The sequence below is a fragment of the Micrasema longulum genome, unplaced genomic scaffold (assembly GCF_059751315.1).
Source record: "Micrasema longulum isolate JH-2025_06_02 unplaced genomic scaffold, ASM5975131v1 h1tg000416l, whole genome shotgun sequence".
Taxonomy (NCBI): domain Eukaryota; kingdom Metazoa; phylum Arthropoda; class Insecta; order Trichoptera; family Brachycentridae; genus Micrasema; species Micrasema longulum.
The window spans coordinates 8,428-23,221 of NW_028277616.1; the positions used below are offsets into that span (position 1 = coordinate 8,428).

At 33.2% G+C, this 14,794-nt stretch overlaps 2 protein-coding genes across 3 annotated transcripts; one reads left to right on the plus strand and one right to left on the minus strand.

The window, feature by feature from the left end:
* Nucleotides 1–1,470: 1,470 nt before the first annotated feature.
* On the plus strand, nucleotides 1,471–3,347 carry LOC148281713 (6-phosphogluconate dehydrogenase, decarboxylating-like). The gene has a single exon (XM_088226209.1). It carries the CDS (start codon nucleotides 1,760–1,762, stop codon nucleotides 3,206–3,208), a length of 1,449 nt encoding a protein of 482 aa, XP_088082335.1. The 5' UTR covers nucleotides 1,471–1,759; the 3' UTR covers nucleotides 3,209–3,347.
* A 3,871-nt stretch (nucleotides 3,348–7,218) lies between these two features.
* On the minus strand, nucleotides 7,219–14,306 carry LOC148281714 (E3 ubiquitin-protein ligase RNF181-like). 2 transcript variants are annotated; one of them, XM_088226210.1, is made up of 3 exons: nucleotides 13,937–14,306; nucleotides 10,742–10,916; nucleotides 7,219–7,587 (listed from the first exon to the last, which is right to left on the minus strand). In XM_088226210.1, the coding sequence occupies exons 1-3, from the start codon at nucleotides 14,065–14,067 to the stop codon at nucleotides 7,453–7,455; spliced, it is 441 nt and encodes a 146-aa protein (XP_088082336.1). In that variant the 5' UTR covers nucleotides 14,068–14,306; the 3' UTR covers nucleotides 7,219–7,452. The 2 variants fall into 2 exon arrangements, with proteins under 2 accessions (XP_088082336.1, XP_088082337.1); XM_088226211.1 differs by having other exon boundaries at nucleotides 13,830–14,306.
* Nucleotides 14,307–14,794: the final 488 nt, after the last annotated feature.

A 14,794-nucleotide genomic window follows, 5' to 3' on the forward strand; every position in this document is an offset into this window, starting at 1 on the left:
TAGAAGCCAAACCCCAAATAATTAAGGATCAATGGTTTAAAAAATATAATGTCAGTTAGAAATAAAAAGCTTGTCTAAAATTATTATTTTTCAAAAATTTAAATTATTAAACTCGAAATACAAGGGTATATTAGGAACGTCGTAATAACTAAGATATGTTTGAGTAGGATTAAACATTATTTAAATTGATTAATTTAAAAAAAAAAACATCAAAACATCGACATATTGAGGTTTTTTTTCCACGATGTTTTTGTGCCTACGCGATGTTGCATCCACATTCACATGTAGTAAACGTCAAAATTACGTAAAAGTGTTCGTGAAAATCATGTCAATGATGAATGATTTTAAAATGTCAACCAATGTCAAACGCCGGTCAAACGTCAAGAGTCTGGGTTGTGTTCTATTATATAACGCTACCGTTAAAAAATGATCACCTCGGACTGTCGTTAAGTTAGGTTCAAAACAAATAAAAAAATCTCTATCAATGCAATATATGTACGTATTTTTTTATAAATTGTTCTTGTATACATAATTAACTCATATTTGGGTGTTAATTTTTTCTTCTATTTTGTATAATTAAATATAATTTAAACCAAATCGGTTTTTAATAAAATGGTTTTCTGAGATGTGAAAAGGTATTAAGACTAATAATTTATTTAAGCGCCAACATGACAAAGGGTAGATTTAATATCGAACAAAATATTGTTAAATGCCACAGCAAGCATAAAACGTTAACTAATTCCGAATATGAAAGTAAACGGTAATACGAAATAAATTTTTCGATTCTAAAAATATAAAATAAACAGTCAAACAAATGTTACGCTGACATATTTTAGGTAATCGAAAAACTGTTTTTATTTCATTTTCAAATGTGTTTTAATCTGTATTTAAAATTTTAAAGAAGACCGTATTCATACCACAGAAAAAAACGTATTTTAGGAATGACGTAATGAGCACCTGGAAAATTCACTTATTTATCTAGGGTTTGTTGGCGCGGGTAGATTTTGACGGCCCGTGGCGGCCATTTTGTTTAAATGACATCTGTCAATTTTTTTTTTTATTATTCAGTAACTTATGCCAAATCACCATGGCAAGTTGCACAATTGAACAACACGTTCAAACGTTAAAATTTTATTATTAAAATGAGTGTTCGTTAGTGCAAACGTTGCGCAAATTGCGTTTATTTTACGGTAGACGTGGTGGCCCTTCACAGTCAACTCTTTAACATTTATTTAGCTACAACGGGGCTAAATTATACGTTTATTTTTATAAATTATGTAAATTGAATTATTGAACAATATACGTCTCCACGTTTTTTTTTAATGTCTAAACTTTAGAATAGTCGTTCTTTTTCTTGTGGTAAGACGATGTTACATCACCGCGTGCAAAGGAATTATTTACCGCAGTATTTTAAGAGTTAATAAACGTGCGCGTCGTCTGTTTGTCAGGCGAACTTTCTGAACGCAGTTCCAAAGTGATCTGAGAGCTAAGCCGATGTGTCCGAAGTTCGTCATAACTTAAAAGTTTGGAGCTGGAGATTGTAAATTGTAAGTGTCAGACCACAGATTAAAGATATTGTCAGGCTTGAGGCTTTGATTCCAAATTCCAACCAGATTCCAAGTAGATCACGGGTCGATTGGTATATATTTTTTTAGTTTTTCTTGTTTTTGCTAACATGAAAAAGCCCTCATGTTAGTTTATTTGTGAAATACGTTCCTAATATTCGCGTTGTATTATCCAGTGAATGAGGTGATTGAAAATGTCCTCAAAAGCTGATATTGCCCTTATTGGGTTGGCTGTGATGGGCCAAAACCTTATTTTGAATATGGATTCTAAAGGTTTCGTCGTGTGCGCATATAACAGAACGGTGGAGAAAGTAACGCATTTTTTAAATAATGAAGCAAAAGGTACGAAAATTATTGGTGCAACGTCGATGGAGGATATGGTCAGCAAACTTAAAAGCCCCAAGAGAGTTATGTTACTTGTCAAAGCGGGTTCGGCAGTGGACGATTTCATCAAAAAATTAATTCCACTCCTCTCCAAGGGGGACATCATTATCGACGGAGGTAATTCAGAATACACGGATACTCAGCGTCGGTGTAAGGAGCTGAATAAGGTGGGGCTTTTGTTTGTCGGCGCTGGCGTCAGCGGGGGAGAGGACGGCGCCCGCTACGGACCTTCTCTCATGCCCGGAGGACACAAGGAAGCTTGGCCTCACATCAAGCCCGTGTTCCAGGCCATCTGCGCCAAGTCAGGAGCGGAGCCATGCTGCGACTGGGTGGGCGAGGACGGCGCAGGACACTTCGTCAAGATGGTGCACAACGGGATCGAATACGGTGACATGCAGCTCATCTGCGAAGCCTACCACCTCATGAAGACAGGACTCGGAATGGGCCAAGATGAGATGGCGGACGTTTTTGAAACTTGGAACAAGGGAGAGCTAGATTCTTTCCTAATCGACATAACCAAGGATATTCTCCGTTTTAAAGATGACGATGGAAAATTTTTGCTAAGTAAAATTCGGGATTCCGCCGGTCAAAAGGGAACCGGGAAATGGACAGCTATTGCCGCCCTCGAGTACGGGACGCCTGTCACGTTAATCGGAGAGGCGGTGTTCGCGCGTTGCCTCAGTGCATTGAAGGAGGAAAGAGTCACCGCCAGTAAGATTCTATCTTCGGGAACCGTCACATTCAAAGGTGACAAAAAGGAGTTTCTCGATAAAATACAAAAAGCTTTGTACGCCAGTAAAATGGTATCATACGCTCAGGGCTTCATGCTGTTGAGAGAAGCGGCTAAGGCTTTCAACTGGCAGCTCAACTATGGAGGAATCGCACTAATGTGGCGCGGTGGATGCATCATCAGGAGTGTGTTCTTGGGTAATATCAAGGACGCTTACACTAGAAATCCGACACTCTCCAATTTGCTACTGGATGACTTTTTCTCGAAGGCTATTCTAAAGTGTCAGCAGTCGTGGAGGGAGGTAGTGTCTCAGGCAGTGCTCCTCGGAGTGCCAGTTCCCGCTCTCAGTTCCGCGTTATCTTTCTACGACGGATACCGCTGCAATGTCCTGCCGGCCAATCTCCTCCAAGCTCAAAGAGATTTCTTCGGAGCTCACACGTATGAGATTCTAGGACAAGAAGGAAAGTATGTCCACACAAATTGGACAGGTCATGGTGGAGACGTGTCGGCTTCCACCTACAACAATTAAAAGGATATTTAATTATTTTTGGTTGGTTGGGATCAATAAGATATATTTTTTAATCAAAACTAGTTACTTAAACGTTATTATATTTTTTTATAAATATTATAGTTTTTATAAATGTTATGATTTTTATATAAAACATAAATGTGGTTTTATTTTCCATTGTTTGCCAATCACAAAACAATGTGGGTAAAAGATAATGGAGAATGAAGGTATGCTAGGAGTATAAATACACTACCTGCGGTTAGCAACAAACAAGGTAATTACTCGATACATTTCAAGTGCGTTTTTGCAAATGACATAACAATCAACAAACATACTAAGTAACATAAAATTACTAAAATATAATACACATTTATGTAATAATTTGTGATCTAATTAATGGTCAGTGCATTTGCCTACCATGTAAGAGATCTCGGGTTTAATTCCCGACACGGCTGACGTGAAATATTCATTTAAGTGTTTTCACACTAGAATAAATTATAAATATCTGGACTGGCACCTGTAGCGCAAGACTGTTCATCTTTCAAATTATCAGGATACATTACGGTTTGTATACCAATGCAGTGCCCTATACACCATTAGGTGTGGAAAAGGAAACAAAAAAGATTCATATATTCTTTTGATTATTTGTAAGAAGAATAAAATTTATAAGAAATAGAGAATTCACAAATTATTATGTTAGCTGTCTCAGAAATAATTTCTTTTGAAGCCATGGTGCGCCTTAGAGTGGCCAACCTTACGACTCGGCTGTCTGAGTGAAGGAGCAAAATGGTTCAAGCCTCGCTCCTCAGACATTGGTCAAAATTGTTAGTTTCTAACCACCCTATAAGGTTCGAAATGTATTTTATTATTTTGTTTCTTAGTTTTGTTTTATAAAAATGTTAAAGTTTTCTTAATTTTAAATGTTTTTTATTCTACTTCATTGAATCTATAATTTGCTTTATTTTTTATGATTCAAAAACATAATTTTTGCTATTATTTCTCAATAAAAAAACATGGCTCTGAGATTTGAAATAAAAAATGATTATTTTTATTATTAAGCATAACTAAAACTCATACAGTGCTATTTTTGCAATACAAAATTGCCTCAAGGGTGCTTTACAAAAGTAATTATATGAAATATTGAATTTTATTTTACTCAAAATTCTTCTTAACCAATTTACATTTCAAGGTGATATATTATTATTATTATGAAATATAACAGATTACTTGTTAATTATGTAATTTCTCTGTAAAAATTCAATGCCAAATAACGAGCTCTGATAACATTATCGACAGATAAAATGAAAATAACTTTATGCAATTATGGCTTTAAAAACAGTAATTTTATTCTAGTAAAACAGCAGAATAGTGTAAAGCTACTTTGATAATTTTATCAAGAAAAAACAAATATTATTTTATACTACTAAAAATATATGTTTTATCTTCTCCCTGGCAATAATTATTCCCACACGGTGGGGGGGTCTGCCTGTTTCGTTTTTAGCTGTCACTTTGCGCTGTCCTGTGCGTTTTCCGGGGGGACACTGCAGTCCCTCATGTCCTGCCAGGCCACCTCACGCCACCTGTGCCTTGGCCCACCTCGGGACATCCCACCAGGGCCCCTATTACAATGGGAAGTCAATAGTTATCTTCAATTTTATCTACAAAGTAAAATTAAGTTTTCTGTGTGAAAAATAGAATGAGCAAACATTTTTTTTTCCTAAACATGTTCAATTATATGTTACCAATGAAGATATAAAAAAAATTCATACAAATATAGACAATTTTGTAGATTAATTTTGATTTTACTTTATAGACAGTCGAAGATAACTCTGTTAACTACCCATTATGGGATATTAAGGGCTTGTGCCCTGTTGCCTATATATTCTTGTGATCTCCGAATAACACGCCTAAACCATCACAGCCTGCTCTCTTGGAATTTGGCAGATATGTCACGTACTCCTGAACTCTTACGTATGTAGGAGGATCCTGTCCGCGTCCACTCAAGCATCTTTATTTCAGCTATCTGGATGGATGGTATATCATATTAATATATAGATGGAAGAGTTGAGGAAATGTGGATGTTCAAACATGTGTTAAGTGGCCACTTAAACCAGCCAATGACAGCTCTAAGCCCTTTAAATGCCTAGACTTCCATATTCCCTTCACAAAATGTTTTCCCTCTGCTTACATATTAATATGTTTCTCACAAATTTACATATTAACATGTTTTTAAAATATAAATTATTATTAAATTTTAACCTGAAGTGTAAGACTAATCACCTTACCTTCATGTAACAGATGATCAAGTTACACTGCACTTGGTTGAACAATTCAGTGCTCTACACCCCCATCAAGTGTGGAAAAGGGAATGATGATGATGATGAAAAATAGTTTCGAGTACCTACTGGTTTTCAAGCGAGAATATCTAGCCATGTTTTTGGAGCAGATCCCTAACTTATCATAATATATTCACTTGTTAATTGAGGGTATCAGAAGCAAACTTAGAAATCTCCGTTGAAGGGAGTTACTGAGATATTTGTAAAAAACTTTGAAAAAAGAATTGTGAGATTTCTAGTTATGCTTCACTTACTCAATGGAGAATGCGGTGATGAAGTTTGCGGTGTCAAGATGTATAATCGAAATCGGTTTTTGCAAGATTTAGAGGCGGTTTTGAAGTTTGCTACTATTTAGATAGGTAGGTAAAAACCTTGTTAATGCCAAAATAAACAACTGTCCCTCTATATATGAGGTATATCCAGAAGTAAGTTCTATTTGTATTTCTTACCATCGCAGTGCTGCAATTGCAGTTTTGTGCATGAAACTTACCCTTACCTATTGAGAAGGAATTGACGCCATTATGAGTTAGCTGACTGTTGCGTATGCTTTTTCATGCTTCTTTGAAATGCCGAATAAAATTGAAAATTGTTAGATAAGGTCCGTAATTCGTTCCCTTAATGCGAAGAACATTGAACCATTTCACATTCATCGACAGATTTGTGAAGTGTACAGAGAACATGTCGTGGAGTAATTACTTCAACTAGGTAGCTTCAAAATCAGCATTTTTGAGTTAACCACTAAAAACACATTTTGTATATTCCTCCATGAATGCGATATACGAGTCATGCATTCAAATCATCAAAATATTATTTGAATGCATCATGATTTGTCTATTGGTAGCATTCATGGGGAAGACACAAAGATGTGTTTTAGTGGTTGACTAAAAAATCCTGTTTTAGAAGTTACCTAGTTGTAGTAATTACCCCACAATGTCATAAGTGATTCAATGGTAAGGAGATGAGTGAGGCAGTTCGATAAAGGTCGTGATAATGTGCACCATCATCATGAGAGTGGTCGTCCCCACAAAATTGAAGGAGTAATGTAGAAAATAAATATCTTAGATTTTTTTACAACATTTTTTTTTTTAATAATCTGTTAAGTACATACATTCCATGTCCACTCCCTAGTTGGAGCATATGGTGTCCACGAAGATCCTCCAGACATCTCTGTCGGCTGCCAGCTTCTGTGCATCCTCATAAGTCAGGTTCGCATCCCATAGTTCTGACATGAACTACGAACAGTCAGTTAAGTAATTTGGAGAACCTAAACCCAAGTTGCCTCTTCTTTACACCTGCGGGCGCCCGCCGTCCTGGAAGGTCATCGAGGACGATCTTTCGACTTTACTCAGCAGAACTTAGCTAGGGTCTCCTGAAGGCGTCTGGTGATGTCCACATGCTCCACTTAGAAGCGGATGTGGAAATGAAGTACTTTTTGATGAATGATTTTTTTACATATTTTTTATTAATAACAAAAAGGAAAAATACTTAGGTAAATTTTGTTGAAACAGAATTATGTAATCTTAATAAGAAATTGAAAATACCTTTAAAAAATAAAAATCACTTAACAGATCCGGCGCAACAACGATAATGTACTTGTTTTCTTTAACCTGTCAAACTTACTTCCTGGATGTACCTCGTATAATGCCTTAAAAAGAAACACTATAAAGAAATGGGGCATTCAGTAAAGTACTAAGGTAAGGTATTGACTATTTTTTTATTATTTTCTAGTTACATGCAGTAATAATAAAGTGGAATGATCAACAAAATAATGGATATCAAAACATAAAATATGTAATACATTTAATACAAACAAAAGTATTAAGTTTTGCTATTAATCACACGTCAAATGAAATATCCAAGCAAATCTAAATACTGTCACTATACATAAATATTTAAACATTAAGAATACATCATAATCCGCGGAATGAATCATGAAAACATTGAATTGTGAAGGTTATCGAGGTCATGTTCCCTTTCCTTGGCACGTTTTTGTTCTTTCTTAAACTCTTCATACATTGGATCATCCGTTGGAAGTTCATATCTGCACAATGGACAGGAGTTAGTCTGCAAATCAAAGATTAATGATTATAACTCAATATTATTCCTGTGTTCAGGCAGAATAATTAATATACTGCAGTCATACGAAGAAAGGCCGTAATAACATCGAAGTCAATTCTGAGGAAATTAACATTTTGTCAAAAGTTATGATCTAGGCTTATCGTAGATTTACTTACTTTTATTTTATACATTTATTGCGTATACTATAAGTATACATATTTTATACCAGGGAATCAATATAAAACTATAGAAAATTAATATAGAGCGTCCTGCGGTTAGGATAGTTTCCATCTAACATGGCTCAGCTTGTTCGAATATAGAGATTTTTTATGTTTTGAAATATAAGTACAGCAGAACTCCGGCTATATGAATCGCTGATTATCCAAATCACTTTCAGAATTTCAGAAGAAAAAAATTAAGACGGAAACATACTGCGATTTGAAAAATAACAACTTGACTGTTCGAAAACGGATGATGACAGTCAAACAGCTTACTTTTACCGAGATGTTCAGCAAACAATGACTTACATTTACAGTATGGTATGTACATACTGTACTGTACAGCACTTGTACAGCACTTGTAACTACGATTAACATGTAAAAGTGTTGCCTTTGATAAATATAAAAAAAAAGCTCTTTTTCTTTCAAACTAGTTTTTTCTCCCATTTTCAACATACATACAATTCAAATAGACTTTTTTTTTGTAAAAAAAATCAAAATATTTGAATTGTTGATAGATTCGAATAATTGGGGTTTTACCGCAATTAATTTATGGACATAGATACCATATTTTGGGGACGTTAAGACGCATCAGATAATAAGATACACCCCAAAATGTATCTATCAACTTTTAGAAAAAAAAATGTTTTGGACGAGATGCATGCCAATTTTTGGTTGAGTTTTTAGAGTAAAAAAGTGCATCTTATGGTCCAAAAAACACAGTACTTATTTTGTAACACTTATATGTTTTATTGCGAAAATATACAAATGTACTTTATTTTTTATAATTTGGTATATTTTTGTGAAAAATTTCCAATTTTTTTATTTTAGGTTTTTTCTTTACATATTTTTTTTATTATTAATGAAACATATAATACATACAGTCGATAATTTATTCCCAGGAGTTATTAAAAAAAAAAAACTAATTTTTCAAAAGTTTCCCATTTAATTTTGTAAAAAAAATGTGGAATCTGTTAAACTGCAGAATACATTTAGTGAAATTGCACCATTTTATCTAAAGGCATTTTTATATGAAAAATAACTTTTACTTTGTTACATATCTACCCTGTTTTACCCACCATTCTAGAAACATTTCGGTTTCATTATCTTAAATGTATTTTAAACTGATTCTGTAGGTCTTATACACATTCTAGCAAAAGGATTTTAACTGAAAACGTCTATTGAACCTTATCCTTTTTCCAGAATATGTATAAGACATTTGAAATAAGGAAAACGCTTTTTCCAGAATTGTGAGTTGATGCCTTTGAACTGAACATGCCCGATATAATCAAACATTCATAACTTAACTCATTTTTAACAAAAATGGTAGTTAGGTCCTTTCTTCGTGACGGATGGACAGCACAGTCTACATGTACAACATAATGGGTTAAAACTTGTATTGGAGAAATGATTTTATATTAAGGGAACACGGCTACAACGGGGTCATTGCATTTTTTCGATTTTCAAGATATAAATGTAATTTTTTTCTCCTGCATGATTTAATTGGAATGGAATATTAAAAACTAATAAAATATGGCTCCCTGTCTTACAAATTGTAAAAAATAAACTATGGGATCACAGCAGGCAAAAAAAAAACAGTAAAAAAGGGACGATTTCTGCAACAAGCTCAGATCAAGAATTTTTTTTTTTAAATATAAAGTGTGCGTTTTTGTAGAGCTGACTGGCCTAGAGTGGCAGGGGTAGCTCTACCCCCAGGTCGCAGGTCTCGTAAATAGCAGCACGCCCCACTCATGCGGGTCATTCCACCAATAGCTGTATACAACACAACGGGCCCTTTTAGGACTCTACAACATTAAAAACATATGAATCACATTTATGAAGTCATTTTCTGGCTATATTGCCCCCGGTATTGCTGAGGCCAGGCTTGAAAGCGAACCATTTGTCTTTATTGGGAGCCTAGCACTCAGCCAACAAATACCGGGGTACCCAGCTACATTTAATTATAATTTTATTAATATTTAGTCTATAATCTATGTGCGCGTCCGGAACAATAGTTAATAAGTTAAAGTTCCTATAACGTACATTAAAGAAATGTTATATTTAAAAATAAAAAAGCCTAATTTTTAACCTATTCAAATAAGTTTTAGTTTCGGCCGAAACTAGAACAGAAGCCGAAATTCGGTTTCGGCTGGAAATCTTTTTTCGATCGATCACTAAAACCCAGTGTCCCACTAATAATTTTAAGGCTGTAGTCTGGTAAAACGAACGCAAAATGAGGAAATCATACGATAATTAAAAAAATATATATATATATTTTTAAAGGTATTTTTATTAAAAATATATACTTAAAAGTTTTATGTAACTAAAATATAATTACTTTTAGACCGGCAGACTACGCCATTTCAAATTTAAACTAAACTTAGGTACCTGGGTTTTCATATAAAGACTAAGTATTGAACAAAAATTTGTTGTAATAATTTGAAGATAATAAATTGAACATGAAAGTGGCCGCGGCCATATTTTGTTTTTTGTTTTTGAAAAGAAATACAAGTATTTTAAATCACATACATTTTTGTGACATTTTCCTTTATTTCTACTTAAAATTAAGCCTTCGGTAATACTTAAAAAAAATTTAAAAATTTAAAATACTTTAGTTGAAACCTTTTTTTTATAGAATTGTATTCTCTTTTTTTGAAAAAAGAAGATAATTCTGGTTGTAATATTTCATTTAAAACAATATCTTATTGACTTTTTTATGACCTTCAGACCAGCCCTAATCGTTTTTGGTGAAAAAACATTAGTTTTAAAATGGCAAAATCGTATGATTTTTCTCATTTTGCGTTCGTTTTACCAGACTACAGCCTTAATTTATTAGGTAATGAGCCCGTTTTTGCCATGTACCCTTCATACATCTGGATTACGTAGTCATGGGTTATTGTATACGTCATTATAATTTTGATGGATTTTCCTCGGTCGCTTACCTTTTCCAGCCAAGTGATGATGCAATCCTGGTGGTACATGTGGTCACATGGCATGACTGTGACAGTTTCCCCGATGATGTGCATTTTGAGGCAGACGGGACATTTTTCTCCATCGCTGGTGACAATATCCTTCTTCAACTCAGCAACGGCTAATTTGGCAGCCGGAGGAGGCAACCTAAAAAAAAAAGAGTCAAAAGAAGTGACGGATTGTTCTACTTTTATCTAACAAAAAAACAGTTGAGATACACAATAAGTTGGAATAAATGGCGTCCGCAGTCTGTATGCAAAGATAAGTAAGAAATTAAAGGTGACATCCTTTCTATCTAAATAAATCATTTAATTGAGGGTTTGATATTTCGTCGCTGGGCGCGTAATACCTCGGATGTGACGAAATTGAAATTACACAGGAGAGTGAAAAAAAACGATTTTTAAGCAAGGAAATGAAGGAAAACTGCCAATTTCTTTTAAAAACGTGTAAATAATTATGTATTTTCATAAATAACATATTTTTTTGTTAACATGTTACAACAGAGATGAAGAACATTTAAGAGAAGGTAATATGGAAGTCTAGGCATCTACAGAGCTTATGACCTGTCAATGGCTGGTTTAAGTGGCCACTTTACACACTGTGTAACATTCACCATTATGCCCATATTTTAAAATCTATATTCCTTCAATTCTTTCATCTGTTGATGTGTGTGAAGTTAAAGAGCTGAAACCTTTTTTAATGCGGGTGAGATTCATCTAATTGAATTATTTCACCTACATACTAGGCTACGCCTGAAAATCTTATTTTTTCAATTTCTATACTTCTTCATGGACCAGGTGGATTTATCAACAATATTTTAAGTTTGTCAAAAATTTTGTAGATTCAACTCCCTGGGCAGCTGTTTACAACAACTGTTGTAATATGTTAATATAAACAGCTCCCCGGGGAGTTGAATCCAGTCCTTGTCTACAAAAATTTGGACAAACCCAAAATATTGTTGATATTTTTTTGTATTTGAATAGATACGTTTAGAAATATAATTTAAAATGTTACATTGGAGGTATTGTTTGTTCTTAAAAATGGCATGTTTTTGGAGGTTTTTGTGTTGACAACTTATCATATTGAATTAATTTAGCATCTTCTCTGTTTATTTGAAAAGGAAAATGAGAGGTGACTCTAATTTTTTTAAAGCCTTAATTACAAGTTACCTGAATTGTGTAAATAAAAACCGTTTTAACAGTTGCATACGTATGTTTAAAGATGCAAAGACCTTGCGCAAAAGCTGATAAAGTAGTAAATAAAACTACTGCCTAACAATTAATACTAATGTTTTTTTATTGTCTTGGTGGGGTAAGGCATCGAAGAAATGATGATGGTTTTTTTTTTTTCATAACAGATTTAATTTTTTGTGGATGCTTGAATTTTTCTTCTGATATTGGAAGCTGGGCTTTGTATAAATTTTCGGAGCAAACAATCATTTTGATGTGAAATGACTTTCGCGGCAACTATGTAATAATGATTAAATATAATTTTAACTTTTAATTTTAATTTTTAATTATAACTATAAATTTCAACATTTTTACTTATTCATATGTACATCTACTACCAGCATCTAATTAATTATTGTTTTTTGTGAATTTTTACTTAGAAATATAAATGTTAATGGAAGCAGAGAGAGAGAGGGAGGAAAGTAGAGTTGGAGCTATACAATGTCTTCTTCCTTTTATGTACTTTTTATTTAAATTTTATATTTTCATACATCAATTTTTTTTAAATTTGTTTTTTTTTCCTCTCTCTGCATTCATAACAAATTAATGTGAAATCTGTAATTGGTCTTACTGTTTTTAACTGTTCTTTTTTTACCTTGTATTTATATAAAGACTGTATAATTTCCTTAATAAATATCTCCCAATTGGAAGAATAATCCAATGTAAAATACACATAACCATCCGGCAAATATTTGAATTGTCTTATTATATGTCAATAACTACCGGATCCACTGCCTTTTTGCCTGGCCCAATAGATGAGAAATTTGATGGTAAATTGTATTTTTTGAAAACTTATAGCGAAATACCTCCGATGTGGAGAGCCATGTGGTCGAGGGGAAGTTACAGTTGTTAATTTAAAAGCTCTAATGTGACGATTGTGCACATCGGAGTTATTACGGTCCTACTTTTGCGAGACATAACACATTGGAGGTTAGTTTTTCTCAAATATTTTAATTTGAGTGATACATAGCATACTGGAGAAATTACAGAACGATCCGGGCCAAAGTGAAGTTCAAGAATATAAAATAAAAGCATTTTGGAAAAATCGTCACATTGGAGGGAGGTATTACGCGCCCAGCGACGATATTGAATAATTTACATGCTTAAAAATTACTAAATATTTTAAAACGAGAATGCAATTCAACGATAAAAAACTGGTTTACAAGTCATAGAAATCTTTTTTTTTTCTATTTATTTATTTATTTATTTATTTATTTATTTAACTTTTTGTACATAATGTTATTTGTACATTGGCGGGCTTATTGCCAAATGGCAATTTCTTCCAACCAACCAATAAAATAAAAGTTTTATTTTTATAATTCAAGTTACAGAACATATTCAATAGAAAAAAAAAAAAAAAAAGATTAAAAAGTGAAAAATATATAAAAATAGAAATAAACGTATTTGTTTATAAATTACCTTAAATCAAAACTATTACTCAATGGGAAAAAGGAAAAAAGCGGAAAGAGGAAAAAGGAAAGGAGGAGAGATTAAGGAAGAGAAAGGAGATGTTTCTTCAGACGTGATTTAAACTAAAATTCTAAATTGAAAAAAAAAGAAATATTTGTTTTCCTATGATTTATTCCAATATTTTAAGTTTTGGGGCGCTTTCAAAGAGTAGTAAATAGCTAACTATTAGAAATTATTAGAAAGCGGGAATAAATCTCGGACCTTTGATCTGAGAGTCCGCGACACTAGCCACGGGACCACAACCTGGTCCATATGAAGTTGATCTGTATTTTATGTGATACCAAGTATGCAGAATACTCCAGCACAAAAAGGGACAGTAAAAATACATTTAAGAAATGTCTCAATCAGGATAAAGAAATACCTTTTGTAAGAACACATAATTGCTTATCACACCAGAAAAGGGGTTTTCCTTAATTATAATATACCAACTAAAATTGAGTAATACAGGGGTAGTGCAAAAGAAAATACTTTGGCCATTCTCCAGTGGGCGAGTCACTATTGTGTACCAGATCATACAACAATCTCGCAAAATGTAACAATCTATCTCCCGATTCTCCTTCTAATGGTCTCCATGACATTTCTTCATAATAATCTGCCATTTTTGATTTCACTGATAATTTTCACGGATTGGAAAATAATGTTTTGATGATCTTTTATGTTAGATACTATTGCACAAATTTTTTTTTTCAAATCACAGGTTTTATTATTGCATATCATTTAAACACATCAATGAGCATGATTCATGAGAAATCGATGAATACGACATGAATTTAGTTCTTTAGTTGAGAAAAACTAACATAAATTTTATTTGACATATCATTTTTACTTGCCATTCTACAAAATAAATTTAAAGTAAAAACATGATTAAATAAAATGTTCAGTCTCGGATTTTATTCCGTCGTTCAGTTTTGATAAACGCAAAGGCGAAATTCGATATTAATATTGTTGTTTTCAATAAACATGATTCTGACAATGCGTAAATCTACTTTTTACTCGGATTCATTAAGAAGTTTTTATTATTATTGTTCATTTCATATTTGAAGTGTACATTTTTACTAGTAATGTATTTTTGTAAGCTAAAACACACTGATACGAGCTAAATATACCTGTTTAAAATATTCAGGCATTAAAATCTTTTGTCCCCGTAAAATAAGCAAGTATTTTCGATTTAGAACGAACTCGGGTTAAATTCAAATGACCGAGCGGCGAATTACCCGGAGTTTCAAAACCCTTTCTATTGTAAATAATAACTTTAACAATAAATATTGACCCATGTTTTCCGCTGGGGAAAAAATAACATTTTTTAATAATAATTCGCAAACCGAT

Bases quoted from the DNA above. Each gene is read 5' to 3' on its own strand.
- LOC148281714 (XM_088226210.1), bottom strand. From the start codon at position 14,067: ATGGCAGATTATTATGAAGAAATGTCATGGAGACCATTAGAAGGAGAA. The intron at 10,917-13,936 runs GTATTTTCTTTT...TTTTTTTTTTAG, and splicing joins CCCACTGGAGAATGGCCAAA to GTTGCCTCCTCCGGCTGCCA. The intron at 7,588-10,741 runs GTAAGCGACCGA...TTTGATTTGCAG, and splicing joins TCATCACTTGGCTGGAAAAG to ACTAACTCCTGTCCATTGTG.
- LOC148281713 (XM_088226209.1), top strand. From the start codon at position 1,760: ATGTCCTCAAAAGCTGATATTGCCCTTATTGGGTTGGCTGTGATGGGC.